Source organism: Elephas maximus, chromosome 1 (assembly GCF_024166365.1).
Source record: "Elephas maximus indicus isolate mEleMax1 chromosome 1, mEleMax1 primary haplotype, whole genome shotgun sequence".
In the NCBI taxonomy this organism is placed as follows: Eukaryota; Metazoa; Chordata; class Mammalia; order Proboscidea; family Elephantidae; genus Elephas; species Elephas maximus.
In genome coordinates this window covers 39,249,461-39,268,045 of record NC_064819.1, presented here as the reverse complement: position 1 = coordinate 39,268,045, position 18,585 = coordinate 39,249,461, and the positions used below count along the sequence as shown (strand labels likewise).

The window sequence follows — 18,585 nt, the reverse complement described above, 5'->3', positions numbered from 1 at the left end:
TTTGTCCTTGCTAACTAAAGGCTGAAAAAGAAATTTTTCCAAAAGCAGTGATATATAATGATAATGCCACTCTGATATTTTAGTTTTACACATATTTTTAAATAAAAACCCCTCTGTAACATTAAAAAAAAAAGAATGCTGAAGCAATTCCCTGCAAAGCTCCTGCTGCCAGCCGGCCACACTGTGGACTGACATCACTTTCTTCTACTGGAGTCTAAAATTAGCCTGAAGAAAAGAAGAAGACCAGTTGGGAGAAGAGCTTACTAAGAGCTGTTACATCAACACCCCAGTGGAGTGATGGATGGGGTCTGTGCTCTTCAGGTGTCCTGCGGGGTTCACAGCCCCTTTGAGGGTCCAACACACATGAGGAAGCGCGCCACTGGCCACAGCAGGAGGCTAGTGGGTGTGACGACCTGCAGGTGCAGTCCTCCTGGGAGCCACAGAGGCTGAGGCTGCAGCGCTGGCCACAGGCACCCCCTCCACGAGTTAGAAGAGGTGTGGTGGCTACAGTGGCCTACCTGTGGAGCAACAGAGTAGCTCCTGATCACAAGTTTGGCGGCTCCTGCTATTAAGGCAGTGAAGAGAAAATACAAAATATAAAATGATACCATGTCTCTCAAAAAAGATGGAACAATAATAATGCTACAGCAACTTCCCTGGAACCATGCCTGGCACATAGTATGCACTAATTAAATATCTGCTGAATGATGAGAACAAGGTGAAAATCAGTTCACATGAAGATCACACACTGTAAGAATAGTGCACTGGATAGAAAAACATTGTACTGCAGCCCTAAGATATACTGGTGAGTCCTGACCCGAGAGTTGGGCGGACGGAGGCTGGGCTGAGGGCACGCTCACCACAATCTGCTCCAAGGCAGCAGTTTCTGCCTGTCCACTCAGACGGGACATGTCTAAGAACCAGCTAACAGTGATCTACAACAGGAATGGAACAAGTTATGTAAATCAGTAAAGAAAAGAGTCAAAACTGTCAAAAGGCTCAACTGCTTGCCACCCAAGAGCATCTACTTATTTTGGCTTAGTCATTAGCAAAGCAAAAAAAAAAAAAAAAAGTCTTTTTGAGGCCATAGACTACAGAATTCGTGCTACCTACAAAAGGGCTTCCAATATGCCTGCACATTTGTACAGTTCATGAAAGTTAATTACTAATCCAGAAAGCAGCAGAGATCTAACAGCACAAAGGACTCCAATGCCACAAGAAAGCTGGACAGCCTTAAAATTACCATACTGCTAATGAGTTAAGTTCTTAAATGATTTAATATCATGTGTAATGAATTTTTCATCTAATAGGACCTAAACAAAGAACTCCTCTCTAGTGCTGAGGTGTAGAGAGAGATAAAGGATAGGATGTGTTTAGCTATATCATGGATAGTACACTTAAGGTTAAAAAAAAATGTGTATATATAGATAAAACATTAAAAACAGTTTAGAATAATCTGAAAACTTCATAAATAGTAAAAATTGCAGCAACGTTTCCATTAGTGTAGTGTTCGTTACATGACATTTATTCCTTCACATTACCTCTAATATTAAAAACAGAAGACAAAAAATAAAATTGGTTACCTTCTTCCTTGAAATAAAATTCTTATTAAATAAAAAAAAGTTCAGCACTTTCCATGATGTTTATAAAAGGGCACCAGTGGAAAGCCCACCAAACAGTAAACCTCGATGGAGAAGACAAACGTCAAGTTATAGCTTCACCGAGAGCTGGCCCAAGACCATCTTGAAATACAAAATCAGCCCTTCTGCTTAGTTAGGGGACCAGTCCTTGGTCTTCACAGAGGATAAAGACACAGTAGCTAACCTCCTTGACTATGAGGCATTTTGCATGCCACAAGCCCAGAGAATCAAACCAATGCATTATGAGGTAGCCTCAGAGGGAGGAAAAGTCTCTTCCTATGCTGAGTGACCATATATATACAGACCACTCATAATACCCAGCAACACATTAATTCATATGAAGAAATGTATCACAAAATTTAGTTAAGTAGAGAAAAGAAGTGAAAGAGTTAGGAGGGATCGGCTAAGGAAGGAAGGGTTGCCGGGTTTTGAGAGAAACGATGGCCATCCCTTGGCTGAGAAGAAAGTTCAGAAAGTATTCAAGAAGACTCTTCTTGAACAAAAGGCTAACGCTTTCTAAGTCAATATTCTCAAACGTTTTAATATTTTTTCAGTTTTCTGTTTCAACAAGCATAGTAACCACCAAAAGTAAGGCTTTTGCCTTTCTTTGGCCCTGAAACTAGAGGTTACACTTAAAACAGCACATAGGCAAGTACTTGAAAGGCCAAGGACAATATTCTGATTTCAAGACTGATAAAGAGATCAAACTCTCGCTTGTTTCAAGTACGATTTCTAAAATTCACTATTCCTTCCTTTCTGAAACATCGTAAGTAAGAGTCTTCTAAAGAACCGAATTGACATTCTACTTCTCAAAAGAAAGACCAAGCCATTCAGAATTTGTTTTCTTTCTCCCAGGAAAGCTAGTGAAAACTGGTTATAAAACTGGTTATAGAATACAACAATATTCTCTGCAAAGGCCTACCCAAAACCTAAGAGGAAACATAAGTGGAAGGAAATCCACATAATGGAAGTTACTTTAGCTGCTCATAAAATATAAAACAGGCACAATTAGGAACCATGGCTTCTCATCTTACCCTGTCAGTGCCAGCAACAATAGAGGTGTACAGCAGAAGGGCCCCTGAAGTTATCATGTGGTTTCTTATCAAACCATCACTGTTAGGAGGCAGCTGGGCAGAGAGTTGATTGGACTGGGTAGCTTCCAAACAGAAGTCTTTACTAACTCCGATCGTCTAAAACTCATTACTGAGATTTAAGATCTAATTTCAGCACATTAAAAAAAAAAAAAATGACTCCAAAAAAGAGAAATACAATAAGAAGAAAAATCCTGGCTGCCCCACACCTGATCAGAAGCAAGACCACAACTTATACATACAATTACCAAAAAATGAAACACAACAAAACTCTCTCCCAGTAGAGATAACACCATCAATCAGCACTTTTATATAAACCTAAAGACCAGTAAACTCTAAAACAATCAGTCTGCTCACACTGCTGAAGACCAGGACTCCAGAGGTGGCACCTGCTGCCTGGGAAGTGCTTTTTTGTGCTCTGTGGGCTGGCAACCAAGCCTCCTCCACAAAGTCCCTCACAGTGTGTCGACTCATGGGAGCAGCATGGGCTTTCCACCCTGGGACATTCTGTTTTTGATTCCTCCTTAATTTAAGAATTCACACAGCCAGTAAGGTTTGTAGAAATTATGGAATATTAAAGGAAAAAGGAAAAACATGTACTATAGAGCTATATTCATATAATGATGACATCTGAAAAAAACTGTGTCTGCTGTGGACCAAAAACCGGAAATCAGCAGAAAAAATAAAAACACATAAGGCACAGGGGAGCGCAGGGGATGAAATCCTGGGTGATCTTTCTTTTTTATTTTCTTTACTGTTTGTACAATAACAGAAATCTTAAGGGAATTATTGTAGAAATTCACAACAGAAGTTAGACACAGTCCTGTAGCTGTGCTAGATAACACACGTGCTAAGTCCAGCCAGGCTGTAAAACCAAAGATGTATTTTCTTGAAGTACCCACTTGCCACTGATTCCTTCCTGCACGAGCTAAATTTAGGAGACACGACTACAAATAACAACTTCCAAGAACCATGCAGTACTTGACGGGGGTGGGGAGGGGGTGGGAAGGTCAGAGTGGAGAGACAAGATTTAGCCCTTTGTGAGACAAAATGCAAATGATAAACCTCCAACACCTGCTGACTTCTTTCAGGTTAGTCAAAAAACTACATATATTTGACTTGCCAGGTCAACAGATGAGGACTCAAAGCTTATTTTTATCAAGGTGTTTCAATGAAAGACTAAAGTGGGCACAGTCAGCACATCGGATTTCCTTGAGCCAATACAGCCTTGGCTATCAGAGGTCAGGGGCACCCGGGTGGCTCTACTCATAACCAGACGCCCTCCTTGTCCTTTGGGTCAGGCTGGGATGCTGCTGATGGACACTATGTTTAAGCCATCACTGCAAAATCAGGCCATTCTACAGTGTTATGTATTATGTATTGAGTGTCAGTGTTAAACAACAATATCAAAAACTACTGTTTATGAAAACTGATGCTTATAGGGAAGGGGTAATCAGTAATAGATACTTCAGGAGTAATCTACACATACCTTTAGGAAAAAATTTATCTTTTTAAAAAGTAAATTTTTATTCGATCATACATCCCAGCTGGTAAAAAGCATTCTGTGGTGACTGACTCTTCACTGTCTGCAAAACACAGCCTTGGCCTCCAGAGTCCTACAGAGCACCCGCACCCCCCATTCGGCGCCGCCTGCCTCAGGCTCCATGCACTCGGGCCGCCTGCAAGGCTCTCCAAATGGCCTGTACTTTTTGGCCCCTCTACGCTGCAGCTCCCCTTTGTGGAATACCCTTCTCCTTCAGGGCCCTTCCCCAGTGGTACTGCCACAGTGAACCTCTCCGATATAACCCACCACCTCTCCCCACAGAGCCTGCCGTAACCTCACTTGTCTCCACCCTCAGGCAAAGCTCAAGTTCCCTCTGGAGAATGGCACCTAGCACAGGGCACTATAAACAGCTGCTTGTGAGCAGGCCAGTTGCTCGGACTCCCACCAGACTGCAAATTCCTTGACTGCTTAGATCCTGCCTTAGGCATGGTATCCTAGTACCCCTCTCCTGGAAGAAACACATCAATAAGTGCTTGCCAAACGAAGGAAAGAACGCAGGGGCAGGGAGCTCAATTTTTAGAACTTAAAGATATGGCCACCAATCCAAAGTGCCACAGACAGCAGGGCTCATAGGCTGGCCTGGGACCCCTCCCGTCAGCTCTGCAGCCACCTTCAATGCAGACATGCTCACTTACGCAGGCTGAGGAGGACTAAGCCTCCACCTTGTGTTTACACCTTGTGCTACGAATGATCTCAGCAGCATGTTGTAACCAGGAATCACTGACAGTGGGAAATACCAGAGGTGAAGAGAGGCAAAGGCAGGGAGACACTCTCAGGATTGTAAACTGGGGGCTAAACAGCCCCAAACTTTGGACCCAGCACAGGCCCATGGAAGTATGATGGCCAAGTTATCTGGAGGCCCATCCCAGCTCTGTTCCTGACCACCTGTGCCCTAGACCCAGAACTGGCAACCTATGGTCCATGAGCCCACACAGCATGTGGCAGCTTCCCATAGTAGGGGGCTGAGCAGCCGTAACAAAAAACATAGGGCTTGCAGCACAAACTTTACTATCTGATCCTTTGCAGAAAAGTTTGCAGACCCTTGTCTAGACAGCCCATTTCAAAACCAAAGTCATTCTGATGACTTGGAGTTCATTTTGCACTTCACGTTTTTCTTCTACATTTACGTGACATATAGCGTGCCACCTTCTTAGAACTGCAAAATTCTTACCGTAAATCTTGTCAATTCTAGTCCTCCCTCTGCGAGAGAGAGTAACAGAGGAATTTTACTCTAATGCAGGATGTTTTTTAACAAGGAAATTAGAGGCAATGTGTGAATAACACCAAGTGCAATGCCTGGCACACAGACAGTGCTCAATGAGGGGTGAGAGGTGGGCTTGCTCAGAGTGGCCTCTAAGATGGCAGTCCCCTCTGCTCGCTGGCGGCCAGACAGCGGCCTCACACGAGGTCGCCAATGCAGAGAGGAATGGACTCTCCTGGAAAATCAGGAGAAAGCAGGTGCAGGCTCCCTCTCCTTGGCACCAGCATCTTCCTGAGTTGCCCTCATCTGTCACAGGGTCACTATGAGTCGGAATCGACTTGACAGCAGCGGGTCACAGAACAGACTTCTCTCCCGGGAACACAGCTCTCAGCCCAGGGGGTAGACTGCCTCGGACCTGACTTATGGCCTCTCTGGCAAGGCAGGCTACTCTCAGATTCACTCACTTGGGACAGAATTCTAAATCAGCTACAGGGTGAGTGACTGACTCTGTCGACTGCCACACCCCTGTAAACCTGGACCCAAGCAGCAGCCCTTAAGAAGCTCTTTCTGCACAGCACTCAGTCTCTCCAGCCGAGTACCAGTCCTCCCTCTGGGATTAGACCCTGAAAGGAGCAAACAGGGACCCAGTGCCAGGCCCTACCCCGGGGCCTTCCCTGAAAAGGCTGTGCTTGTAAATGCAACTGCCAGTGCTCAACCCATGCCAAAAGAGCCGAGGAGCTCCAAGTCACAAGAATCCAGTGGGGAGAGAGGGCAGTAAGGAAAGCAGAGAACTGGAGCTCTCCCCTCAACAAAGGGAACAACTCCTGCACAACATGGGCACGTGGGACTTACAAGCCTGCCCATCTTTAGTTATAAGCCTCTGGGCCTGCACTACTCGTCTTTACTTGTAAACCACTGGGCCTGCACTCCACGGTTTGGCCTGATGCTCACTAACAGCAAGTGTGGGGTTTCCTGGCTGCCTTCTTGGCTCTAAGGGCTAGTGGGTCAGGGTCAGGGCAGCAGCCTGCAGGCAAATCTGTTTTCCAGGGCCTTCCTTTGAAGAGGCAACTTGTCACCAAACTCTTCCCTGCTCCAAGGTGACCAGTCATTGGGAGAAACCCAATGGGTAGCAGCTGCCCCCTCTTGCCCCACTGCACAGAAGGATCCTCACCAAGACAGAGCGTGCCTGGGTGAACAGAACCACGCGATCGTCTGGTCAAAGCGGCTCAACTGCTAGGACGCTGCAAGGGCAGGAGTGCAGGGAGGTTTTAATTCAAAGGTGGAAAGTCTTCATTTAGAGGAATGGATTTTTTAAAACACTCTGAAATGTTACTCTTACTCTGTTAAGTTAGATTTTTTTTTTCCTTTAAGGTTTGGGTCAAGCCACTCCATAACATAAACTGACGATCATTTAGAGTAGCTTGGGAGCTATGTTCCCTTGGATGCCCTGGAGCTGGTCTCCACTAAAAAAGGCCATTCAATAGGAAAGTGGTTTGATCTGTCCCACTAGTGCTAGGCCCCAACAGCTCTACAGGTCAGTCTAACCCAAAATGATGTATAAACCATTCTGACTAGGCAGAGTTCCCGCAGCTGGGGGTTCTCAGCAAGGTCTGGCCTCAGCTCTGCTTGCCCAAGCCTCCATCTTCTCGAGCCTCACACCATCACCAGGGGAAGAACCACAGGGGGCCTGCCTCTTGCAGCTTCTGTCACATGGTAAAGGACGAGCCTCTGGCGCTGCTCTGACGTGCCCTTTCCCTTCACCAACAGGTGGCCGTGGTTCTCACTGAAGTAGCCAACTGCCTACCAATAATCTTCCTCGAGTGGGGACAAAATCTGAGATGAAACAGGCCCACAAGCTGGGCCTCAAGAGAAAGAAGCTCGAATTCAGACTTCAGTCCCAGTACTTCCTCCTACTCACCCAGCACTGTAAGCCAGCCGTGGTTGGGTTAGCCCTAACTTTCACCACCATTTCTTGGTGTGCACATCAGAAAAGAGGGCAAGCAATACTGAAGACGCTGTGCCCAGGAATGGGTGCTGGAATGTAACATCTGTACAAGCTGTGGTGATATCTGAGAGGGGAGAATAGTTCTCCCTATTCAAACTTAGGGTTTGATACCAACTGAACCCCAGCACACATACAAAGTTCTCAAGACATCCCAAGAGTAAGATCACACAGAGAAGGGAAAACTGTAAAAGACATGGGGGCAATTACTTGTTCACTTAGCCCACACAGAGGTGATAGAACCAGAAAGGTGCTATAGCTCTGTTCTCAGAAATTTAAAGTGAGGTTGGGTTACTTCCCTTGCAGGTGTGGGCAGACACAAGGTCCACCAATACCACCTACTGGGTAATGAATTATTAAGAGCACTTAGAAAAGGTAGATTTGTTTAAGTCAGGCTACATTTAAATCATTATTTTTCTAATGGCTTAAAACAATTAGGGTGCTCAGAAAACGGTTCAACTTTGCTTTAACCATCTCTAACTTCACACGAAAATTTCTGGTTTCAGACTCGAGGCCCTTCACCCAGGAGCCTGCGACCCACCAAATGCCCTTGGCTGGACGTCCTCATCCCTCCCAATAGTGCTTGGGGCTCCTGCTAATCCGGCAGCTACACAGTGTTGTCCTGACCTGATACTCTCTACTGATACTCTCCTGGGTTGTTTCTGCCAAGCTAAGCTGCTCCTCCCGTTTGAACTCCTTAATGAAACTGCCTCCCCTATTAAACTTGCTGGATTTGCTGCTCTATCACTGACTCTCCCCATCCTCGTGCTCACAGCATCAGCACAGCTGTTCCCGAGCACTTTCCTGTTAAGGGGTGTTGACAACCGGCTGTGGGCTCAGCTTCGAGGAAGAACACAACTCACACACCTGGGCCAGAGCGCCTCCTGCCAGGCCCTATGCCCTCGTGGAGCCCTGAGGGGACCAACCAGAGCTTACACAGTGGAGTGGTCTTAGCACTAAGAGTCAAGACACACGCATATTACACCACGGCATGTGGGCACCTACCAGAACTGACACCGTGACAGCATGGCACCGCACAAGGGCAAGGAGCTTACCACCCACCCTCTGGTTGCATTTTCTTGCATGGCTTTACTCAGCCCCACAGCGTACACTAAGGATGCCTGTCCCCGTCCTGAGCGCTAGACCTCTGCCCCGGCCTACTTGTGAGCATCGTGTGCGCACCTTAACCAGAATGGGATTTGGCACAGCTCTGCCTCCTGGTTTTCCAGCCAATCCAGCTGCACCTCATGTGTGCTCACATCTAACTAGTGAACAGTCATACACGTGCCACTAAGACCTGACTTTCTATATTAGATGCATATGTATCCACAGCTGTGATAACTTCTCAATGGGTTGTTCCATTTGTTCATTGATATAGTTTCCCTTTTTTATCTCGATTACTATTATTTTGCATTCAATTTTATTTTGCCTGATGAAACTATTGTTGTGCCAGCTTCCTTTTGTTTTCGGGAGTATATTTTACCCTCCTTGCATTTTCAGCCTTGCTGTGTCACTTTGTGGAACTTTCAAACCAAATCTGGCTTCTGGAAAACTCCCTCTTCCTAGTGTCCCAGTTCAAGCCCTGATAATTCTATCAGGATACTTCAGGAGCTTCCCAACGGTCTCCTGACACCCATCTCCCTCGCTGCGTTCCACCCCTAATCCTGGAAAAGAAGTCTGGGCAAACGTGACTTTTCTGCCCTGGTATGAACCTCCTGTTGTAGTTCTGCTGAGCCCTCCACGTGCATGTGCCCGTTTGTGCCCGACCTCTGCCCAGAGCTCCAGTTCACCCTCACTCTCAAGCATCCTTGCTGATGCCTGCCTCACCTGGTGGGCTCTGCCAGGTACTCCACTGTGTATTCATTCACAGCTCGCACTGCAGTAATGACTTACGTGACTGCTTGTCTCTCCCTGAGGTAGATGCTCATGAGATGTTTACTGATTCTGAAGGAATAACTCAATTTGGCCCAAAGGAGGGCCGACTATGAACTGCCCTCACCCCACTGCACTGACCACACTCTGCACTCCACGATTGGGGGCCTCCTTGATGTCCCCCCTCCACCAGACCTGAAGGGCAGCTCTTACTTGAGACATGTCCCCTCCTGCCTCCCCACCAAGCCAAACTGCACCCATCCTTCAAGGTTGGCTCAGTATCTCCTCTCTGAACAAGTTGGTCCCAGTCTGACAGCCCATGGACAAGCTTATCTGCTACAGGCTCAGGGCGCCCTCGTGTCTGCACCACACACTTCAGCACTTACAGTCTGCTTATAGGTGTGCCCTGTCATCCAGGTTAGAGAGCAGGGACAAGACCTCAGTCTGCAGATTCTGGCAGCAGAGGAGAGCACACGTCCAACATCAACCCCGGACACAGAGCCAGGTACACCATCCACTGTTCAGGAAGAGGAGCGGGGAGAAGAGAGATGAAAGGGGGCTGATCAGGAAAAGCTCAAGAAACTGGGACTTGACTTAGAGGAAAAATCTAGGAAGCATGTCAGTAAGCATGAGCACTAAGGAGAATATAACACAGCTGAAGCACTGGGGTTTTGGAAGTTCTGAGTACCTCTAGAAAGCCAGGCAAAAAGAAGGTTAATGTCTATGTCTTAATTCAAGATTTAAAAAATACAGTTTCCTCCCTCGAATCAATTAAGTACGAGAAAATTTCAAGCCCCTTCTCGCCTCTCCTCTCTGAGTACCTCTAGAAAGCCAGGCAAAAAGAAGGCTAATGTCTGTGTCTTAATTCAAGATTTAAAAAATGTGGTTTCCTCCCTTGAATCAATTAAGTACGAGAAGATTTCAAGCCCCTTCTCGCCATACTTAAACCGGGATTCTGTTTAAAAGTGAGACTGTGACCAGTAGGGTCAGCAGCTGGAGGAAGAACACTTTGTGCACTTGACTGCCTACATGCAGGGGACTTAGATACAACCGAATTCAAGAAACAGCGATTACTAGACAGCTTTCAATACCTGCCATCATCATTTCTATCTGAGTCATTTCTATTTAAGTGTCTGGGGTTGGCTTCAAAAAATTTACCTCAACACATCAAAGCTGCTGCAAGCGTTTGCTAATGAAGGTGCCGTGGGTACTTGGGCAGCATCAAAGGATTTCCCTAGAGAGGTGAGCACCCACCACTGAGGTTCTGGAAACAACTGCCCATCGGAAAACCACTCCAGGTCAGATGGTTACTTGTTTTCAAAAGCTCTCGACCTCTTTAGCCATCTGATAGTGTGGTGTTTTTGAGATGCCACTAAGAGCATTTACATACTCCACCCTGGAAATAACAGCCAAGCGAAACAGTAAATCTGCCCTTTGCCTCAGGCTGCATCACTAGGGAATGCGTGAGTCCTAAAAAGACACACAGACTCCTCAGATGAACCAATCAAACAAACAGAGGTACAGCATAATTGATACGAAAAATAAAATCTATATAGTTGAAAGGTGGGTTTTGGTCATCTTTGAAGATAAAGATGATATAAATGAAGTAGATATACTTGCTTTGTACCTAACTGACCTGTTAAGCCCAAACCTACTGCCATCGAGTCGATTTTGACTCATAGTGACCCTATAGGACAGAGCAGAACTGCCCTACAGCGTTTCCGAGGAGCTGCTGGTAGATTCAAACTGCTGACCTTTTGGTTAACAGCCATAGCTCTTAACCAGTGTGCCACCAGGGCTCCTACCTCTTGATGGAGGGCAACAAATACAGGGCATGTTTGTGGTCACCACGAATCCCTGGGGAACACAACAGGTCCCAGCCTGAATATTCGAGATGCAATCTCCCTGCCACTGCTACAGACACCCAGAGTGTGGTCCTCCACCCACCTGCCTGCTCCCCCACCCCTCTTCATTCAGAGGTAATGTGAAGATACTCTGGTTGCAAAACAAAAAATATTTCAAGTGATAAAAAATTAGAGAAAAAACAAGAACGTCATCTTTCCCATCCAGTATGGTCCTTCAAGCCCTTGTCTGTGCTTTTACATGCTTATACATGTACACAGAGAGACACACAACTGACTTTTAATTTTACACAAATAGGATATTATGGATATTATTCTACAACTTGTTTCTTTTGATTAACAGCTAACTTTACCCTGGGAACACATATAAACTTTCCTCTTCTTTTTGAACTGCTCAGAGTATTTCTTCATACAAAGTACCATAAGTGACCACTGCTGTTCTGATGAATGTGTAGGCTGGCTCTGATTTTTGCCATCACAGGCAGAGCTGCCACAACCGTCCTGGCCAGAACTCTGCCCACCAGACTTGTGTCCTCCAGGAGGACATCACCCATTTGTACAAGGAGCACGGCCCACAGCTCCATGACCAACAGGCCTCAAAAAGGCTGGACCCTTCACACTGAGGTGACCATGTGCAAGGCAGAGCTGGAGATGATGCTCTGCAGGTCAGCCCGTGGCTGCCAGGGGAGGACCACTGGGCCAGGGATACCTTCAAAGTCAGAACAGGAGTCCCTGTGCTGAAATGTTCTCTTAGCTTTTCATGACCTGCCCTCCCAACCTGACTCTAAGCTCCTCAAAGTCTGAGACGACGTCATAGCCAACACTGGGCCCCATGCCTGGCACACTGCCTTGAACACAATAAATCTTGTTGTAATGATTATTCACTGTCTGAGCCTGAGATGCAATATCCTCCTTATAGGGCCGAGCTTCTAATCCAATCTGAAGGTAGCTGGAAGAACCTGAAGAGATCAATAAGAAGTCCACAGAAGCCTCACAGGACAATCTTGGTTCTAATAACTTAATCAGAGATGCTTCTGCACTAGAGCCCCACCAGCTCTATAAAACAGGTGTCCACACATGCCAATATTGCTGGATGTGAGGAACTGCACAGTGAAACAGCCCATATCAATTGGGCTACATTGCAGCAATGACGTCCTTTGGCTTTACCGGTTGCCTTTCACAAATCACCCAAGGCCCCGATTAATGCATCCTTCCTTAGCAAAGCCCAAGAGACACAGGTAACCACAGAATCCACTGCCCTCTCTGCAATGAAGATAAGGGGTGTATGTTCTCAGGTCCCTCAGTGAGTCCCTTGTGGAAGCCTCTGTGGGCCAGGCCCAGGCTGGCGCATGGGCGTCCAAGGAAATCTCCGCCTGGACCTGCCTGCAGCAAGCGACAGTCTAGCTTAGGAGCTTGGACAAGTGCAGCCAAGGGTTAAATCATTCCATAAAGGGGCAAGAAGCCAATGGATGCAGTAATACAGAAGCTGCCACGGTGCACGTAATTCATTTCCAGAGGAGTGCAAACTACAAATACTGTAGAAGAAAGAGGAAGGAGTTGCTGTGGTTGGAGGCAGTGTGGGAGTGGCCCCTTTGCAGAGGAAGGAGAGCCTGGGCCGGGCTTTGAAGGGAGGCCAGGACTTGGGTGGGCAACACAGACTGGGAAGAAAGAAGAAGAGTGAATAGAGGCATGCTCTCTTAACGTTAAATATCACTAAGCACCTTGATTGTGGTCTGCTCTACATTTGGGAAGCCAACAAAACCCCTGAAGGAGAGAAAGAGCATGGGTCACAGGGAGGGATGCGGGAACGGTGGGGCCAGGGTCTCTAAAAACGCCCATCACCCTTGGAGATGTCCAAGCCAAGTGGACATCTCAGCTTGGGGCAAGTGTCCTCATACGCAGGCAGCAATGAAGATACAGAGCTATACAGACATATAGACCAACATGAGATATAGCATCTATGTCTAGACACACATATACACATGGATAAAAGAATAACTGAACCAGGAACAGTAGCCAACTGCAAGCAAAACTAACAAAATTCACTTCCGAGCCTGGACACCACAAAGAACAGCCTCAGGGAAAATGCTTTAGTGTTGAAAGAAATAAACGGTATCACCAAGAATAAATGCCTACCTATGAAAACATCCCATTCTTTAAAAAAAAAAAAAAAAACTTAAATGGTTCAAAATATAAAAGCCATAATTTAAAACGGAAAGAATATCCATGCTGAACCCAACCCAGCTCACAAAATCGAGCTGGTATACATATAATACCCTGGCTTGAATATATGAACATAAACATGTTTTTCCCTCTATTGAATTCTATTTAAATGCATCACTTAAAAATTAAAATTCTTTGTGTTATCAGTCCAGAAAAGGCACGAGAATACTTTTTAAGGCATTTTGTTAATAGTGAAAAATGGTTTTGTTTCCTGCAGGTGCTCTGGTTAAATACACAGAATGAAAAATGAAACAAACCCTGAAATTTTTACATTAGAAAGATGTTCTGTTTCTTTTTTCAGGGGAAGGGAGAAACCTTTCATTGCTCAATATTACTTCCTCAGCACCTATAAACAATACTGGGTTTCTGATTTGAAAAAGTACCGTCTCTGTAATACGAGTTAGCACCAGCCCTCACACCTGCCCCCAAATAAGGACAGCCCTATTCAGCACAGGACAAACAGACACACACACTCTGGCAAGGCCTTGATCATAGAAACCCACAGGAGGCTTTGTCTCCTTTATCACTGTGGGCCTGGGTTTAATTCCTATTTGAAATTCATATTAGTGGCAATGATTGTTTCCTCTAGTATCATGTACTCCAAAGTGCTGGTATGGCTGGCAAGAAGGACCTGCCTCTGTAGTCAGAAGACCCTGGGTTTCAGGCCTACCTCTCTACTTGCTGTGGGGTAGGAGCAAGTCACCTGACCACGCCACCACATGACGGCAGTAGGGCCACACGGCTGCCTTATCAGGTTCCTAGAGTTCTTAGAGGATCACATGAGACCACAGAGGAAAGGGGGTTACACCAGAGCCAGGCATCTCTTGATGCTTTTGTGCCAGGTTCCCACTGGCCGGAATACCATGAACTGGATTTTCTGAATTCCTAGTCATTCCCAAAGACCCAGCCTAATGCCTTCTACTGCAAAAACCTCCAGACACACACAGGAGACTCCTCCTCTGAGTCTCCACAGCCTCTGTTCCTACATGAGTTATAGAACGAGGGCCTGCCCTGAGCCAAAGCTCCTGTCTCATTGTTTTATTGTGGTTACTGTTAACATTTATGACATAACCATAATACTTATCTTATTCATACATGAAGTCTTTTGCCAGGGCAGACAGATACTGGGGTTAATTCACTTTTGGTATCTCTAGCATCTGTCCTCGGGCCTGGCACGTAGTAGGAGCTTACAAAATCAATAAATCAATAACCCCTTGCCTTTAAGGGGAAGAACTGTCTGGACAAATGAAACAAAACAAAAATATTAATAATTAAAAGTAAAATAATAAAACCCTGTGTTGGTGATAATATGGGAGAATAGGTACTTTCACACTGCTAACAAGAGCACAAACGGTACAATGGTACAACCCTTTCCAAAGCGAATTCGGCAATATTTACCAATTTAAAATGAACGTAGTCTTTGACACAGAAAAATCATTGCTAGGAATTTACCCTGTGAATACGTTAACACAATTACACCAATAGGTAGATATAACGAAGTTCACAGCAGTGTTGTAAAAAAGAAAAATACAGAAAAGGCTTAATGTTCACCAGGAGATTATGTAAATAAATTTTGATATCGTGTATACTAGAATTTTGTGGAGCTGTAAAAAATTACATACATGCCTGTAAAGATTTCTAAAGATTTTCTTTAGTGAAAACAATTACATAACAGTTTCATAGTATAACTCATTTGCATAAAAACCAAATTTTACTGAGAAAAGTTTTGGAAGGATACTTGAAAAACTGCAAACAGAGGCATTGCCTCTGCAGAATACGAGTAGGCTGGGGGAATATGAGGAAGAGAGATACACTCTTCATCCTGTAGCTGGTGAGAGTACCTTTTCATTTTAAGAAAAAAAAAAAAAGCAGTTACATGAAAAGACCTGATCCTCCTTCCTCCTTTGCCCAAATCCAGCTCAGGACTATCTTAACATACACCCTAAATTACACCACGTTATTACACTTAAATTAAGCTCATCTATGAGAAAGAAATGATCTCACAACTCCAGTTGGAATTACATTAAGTTTGTCTTACTCCATCTGCCTCAAACTTCTTACTAAAAATAAAATAAAATCTCCTGGCTGTGGGAAAGAAAAAAAAAAAAATGCACTGGAGTCTGTCTTTCAAAGTGACTCACTCTAACAAAGGTTTTAATTCTGGGAGGAGAGTGATCATCAAAAGGGTTTGGCAAGGGAATATCTGTGCATGTATATGCACAAAGATGTGCACAGTGTACGCCTATGGAGCCACAAGACAACAGTTCTGCTGACAGCATCAGAAGGCCAGTCAGGCAGGAGAGCACTGGGACAGTGAGGTGCTCTGGGAGGATCTCTGGCCTGGGGAAGAAGACCTCAGGTTCCATTGAGCTACCCAGGCCAGCTGTGGGGCCATGGGCAAGTCCATTCACCCCGCAGAACATCATTCTCCTTGTCCCCCCAAGGATGGAGTCTTTGATTTCTCTGTCACACAAAGAGCAGCAGCTGTAGAGATGGAGGCAGAGCCTTGAAAATCTCAGATGTTCATTTAGAGCTGAGTCTGGTGATTCTGGAGGTCCCCATGATCCCAGCACATTTCTAAGAGTCTTCAATCTGAAAGACTGACTCTTCAATGACTCTTCTGAAGATACAGTCATTGGAGCTTTGAGCCTCTTTCCCTTGACTAACCACAGAGCCCCCTGGCCGGAAAGATAAACAACCTGTGTCCACCCACCGAGAAGCACTGAAGACAACTCTGCCTCAATCAATGACCAGCAGCAATGCCCCAGCCCACTCCAGAGGCCTGACAGCAGGATCTGTCTCTCATCCTCCAACCAGGCTGCCAGGAAGAGTAAGAGGCCTTGCTAATGCTATTTTGGGAAATCCCCTAAGAAAATCACTCAGATAATAGAGGGTCAGATCTAACCTCACTAAAATCAACCAAGACATGAGTTACTTAAAGTCCTTCCTAAAGTAAACTCAGTAAGTGACTAAATATGCCTTCAGCATATCTATCGGGCTTTTCTTAAAGGAGGCAGTGCACTTTATACTACTGCAAGTGGCCAAGTGTTGCAACAGATTACAAATCATTACATCCAGAGAGGATGTTAACAGGCACAAAATCTGTGTTATCTTCCATTCTACCTAAAGCACATCCTCACAGCCAAATAAAGGAAACAATATCAGAAGGTAGCATCTGGTACTGATGTAGTCTCAGCTGTTAGCAAGATCAGGTTTGGAGCCTTTTCTTTGACCCCTGCTGCCTCAGTTTACCAGCTGTAAGGCACATGCCTCCAAACAAGCGCTCACCCAGGAGGCTCACCCTAGTCTCCGAGGGCAGCAGACCCACTGCCTATTGAATTTTCCAGAGGCCTCCTTAATCTAGGACCCATGACCTGTTCCCACAGAGTACCACAGGACACTGGCAGGAATGGGCCACTTGGCACACACACACCATCTGATCAGAGACTGGTAAATATGTGTCTTCACTGCAGAGCCTTTACTTTGCCGATACACTGTCACTCTTTAAGAGGCGCTTGTTGCTGTTGTGTGCCGTTGACTCAATTTCAATTCACAGAGACCCCATGGGATAGAGGAGAACTGCCAGGTCTTTCTCCCACAGAGCATCTGGATAGGTTTAAACTGCCAACCCTTTGGTTAGGAGACAAGTGCTTAACCACTGCACCACCAGGATTCCTTAAGAGGGGCCTGTTGCTGCTGCTGTTGTGTGCCAGTGGGTCAATTCTGACTCATTGCAACCCTATAGGACAGAGTAGAAATGCTCCATAGGGTTTCCTAGGATATAAATCTTTACTGGAGATGGCCAGGTCTTTTCTCCCAAGGAGCCGCTGATGGGTTCAAACCATTGACCTTTTGGTTAGCAGCTAAGCACTTTAACCATTGTGCCACCAGGGTTCCTTTAGAGGGTGCTAGGGTGTGCTAAATTTCCTATATTTTTTTTTGCAAAGTATCGCATCCCAGAAACCACATTAAAACCACGTTAAACAAGGAGCCCTAATACATGGCATAAACAGAATACAAAACATAACTAGCAATGCACAAACAGCAAAAGAGAAACTAGATAACTGGGAGCTCTTAAAAATCAAACACTCGCAACACTCAATACATGGAAGGTCAGCTCAATTGGACTGGACCAAAAGCAAAGAAGTTTCCGGGATAAAATGAATGCTTCAAAGGTCAGCGGAGCAAGGGCGGGGGTTTGGGGACCATGGTTTAAGGGGACTTCTAAGTCAATTGGCAAAATAATTCTATTATGAAAACATTCTGCATCCCACTTTGAAATGTGGCGTCTGGGGTCTTAAATGCTAACAAGCGGCCATCTAAGATGCATCAATTGGTCTCAACCTACCTGGAGCAAAGGAGAATGACGAACACCAAGGTCACACGACAACTAAGAGCCCAAGAGACAGAAAGGGCCACATGAACCAGAGACCTACATCATCCTGAGACCAGAAAAACTAGTTGGTGCCCGGCCACAATCGATGACTGCCCTGACAGGGAGCACAACAGAGAACCCCTGAGGGAGCAAGAGATCAGTGGGATGCAGACCCCAAATTCTCATAAAAAGACCATACTTAATGGTCTGACTGAGACTAGAGGAATCCTGGCAGTCATGGTCCCTAAACCTTCTGTTGGCACAGGACAGGAACCATCCCCGAAGACAACTCATCACACATGAAAGGGACTGGACAGTGGGTGGGAGAGAGATGCTGATGAAGAGCAAGCTAATTATATCAGGCGGACACCTGAGACTGTGTTGGCATCTCCTGTCTGGAGGGGGGACGGGAGGACAGAGAGAGTTGGAAGCTGGCAAAAATGTCACGAGGGGAGAGACTGGAAGGGCTGACTCATTAGGGGGAGAGCAAGCGGGTGTACGGAGTAGGATGTATGTAAACTTACATGTGACAGTCTGACTTGATTTGTAAACGTTCACTTGAAGCTCAATAAAAGTTAATAAAAAAAAAAAAATCAAACACTCATGTTCATCCAAAGACTTCACCAAAAGAGTAAAAAGACAACCTATAGACTGGGAAAAAAATTTGGCTATGACATATCCAATCAAGGTCTAACTCTAAAATCTATAAGATACTGCAAAACTTCAACAACAAAAAGACAAATAATCCAATTAAA

The 18,585-nt window shown here is 45.5% G+C and overlaps 1 protein-coding gene across 14 annotated transcripts in view; it reads right to left on the bottom strand.

The window, feature by feature from the left end:
- The window catches only part of DUSP22 (dual specificity phosphatase 22), an 89,367-nt gene that overhangs the window by 22,990 nt on the left and 47,792 nt on the right, over positions 1 to 18,585 (bottom strand). The window contains exon 1 of one of the 14 annotated variants that reach the window (XM_049882203.1): positions 9,757 to 14,948. The exons of 12 other annotated variants lie outside the window; for them this stretch is intronic. In XM_049882203.1, the coding sequence (XP_049738160.1) occupies positions 9,757 to 9,783 (27 nt within the window). In that variant the 5' untranslated portion in view covers positions 9,784 to 14,948. Of the gene's footprint in view, positions 1 to 9,756; positions 14,949 to 18,585 lie in introns of those variants that run through there. One more of the 14 variants, XM_049882249.1, reaches the window with a different exon arrangement.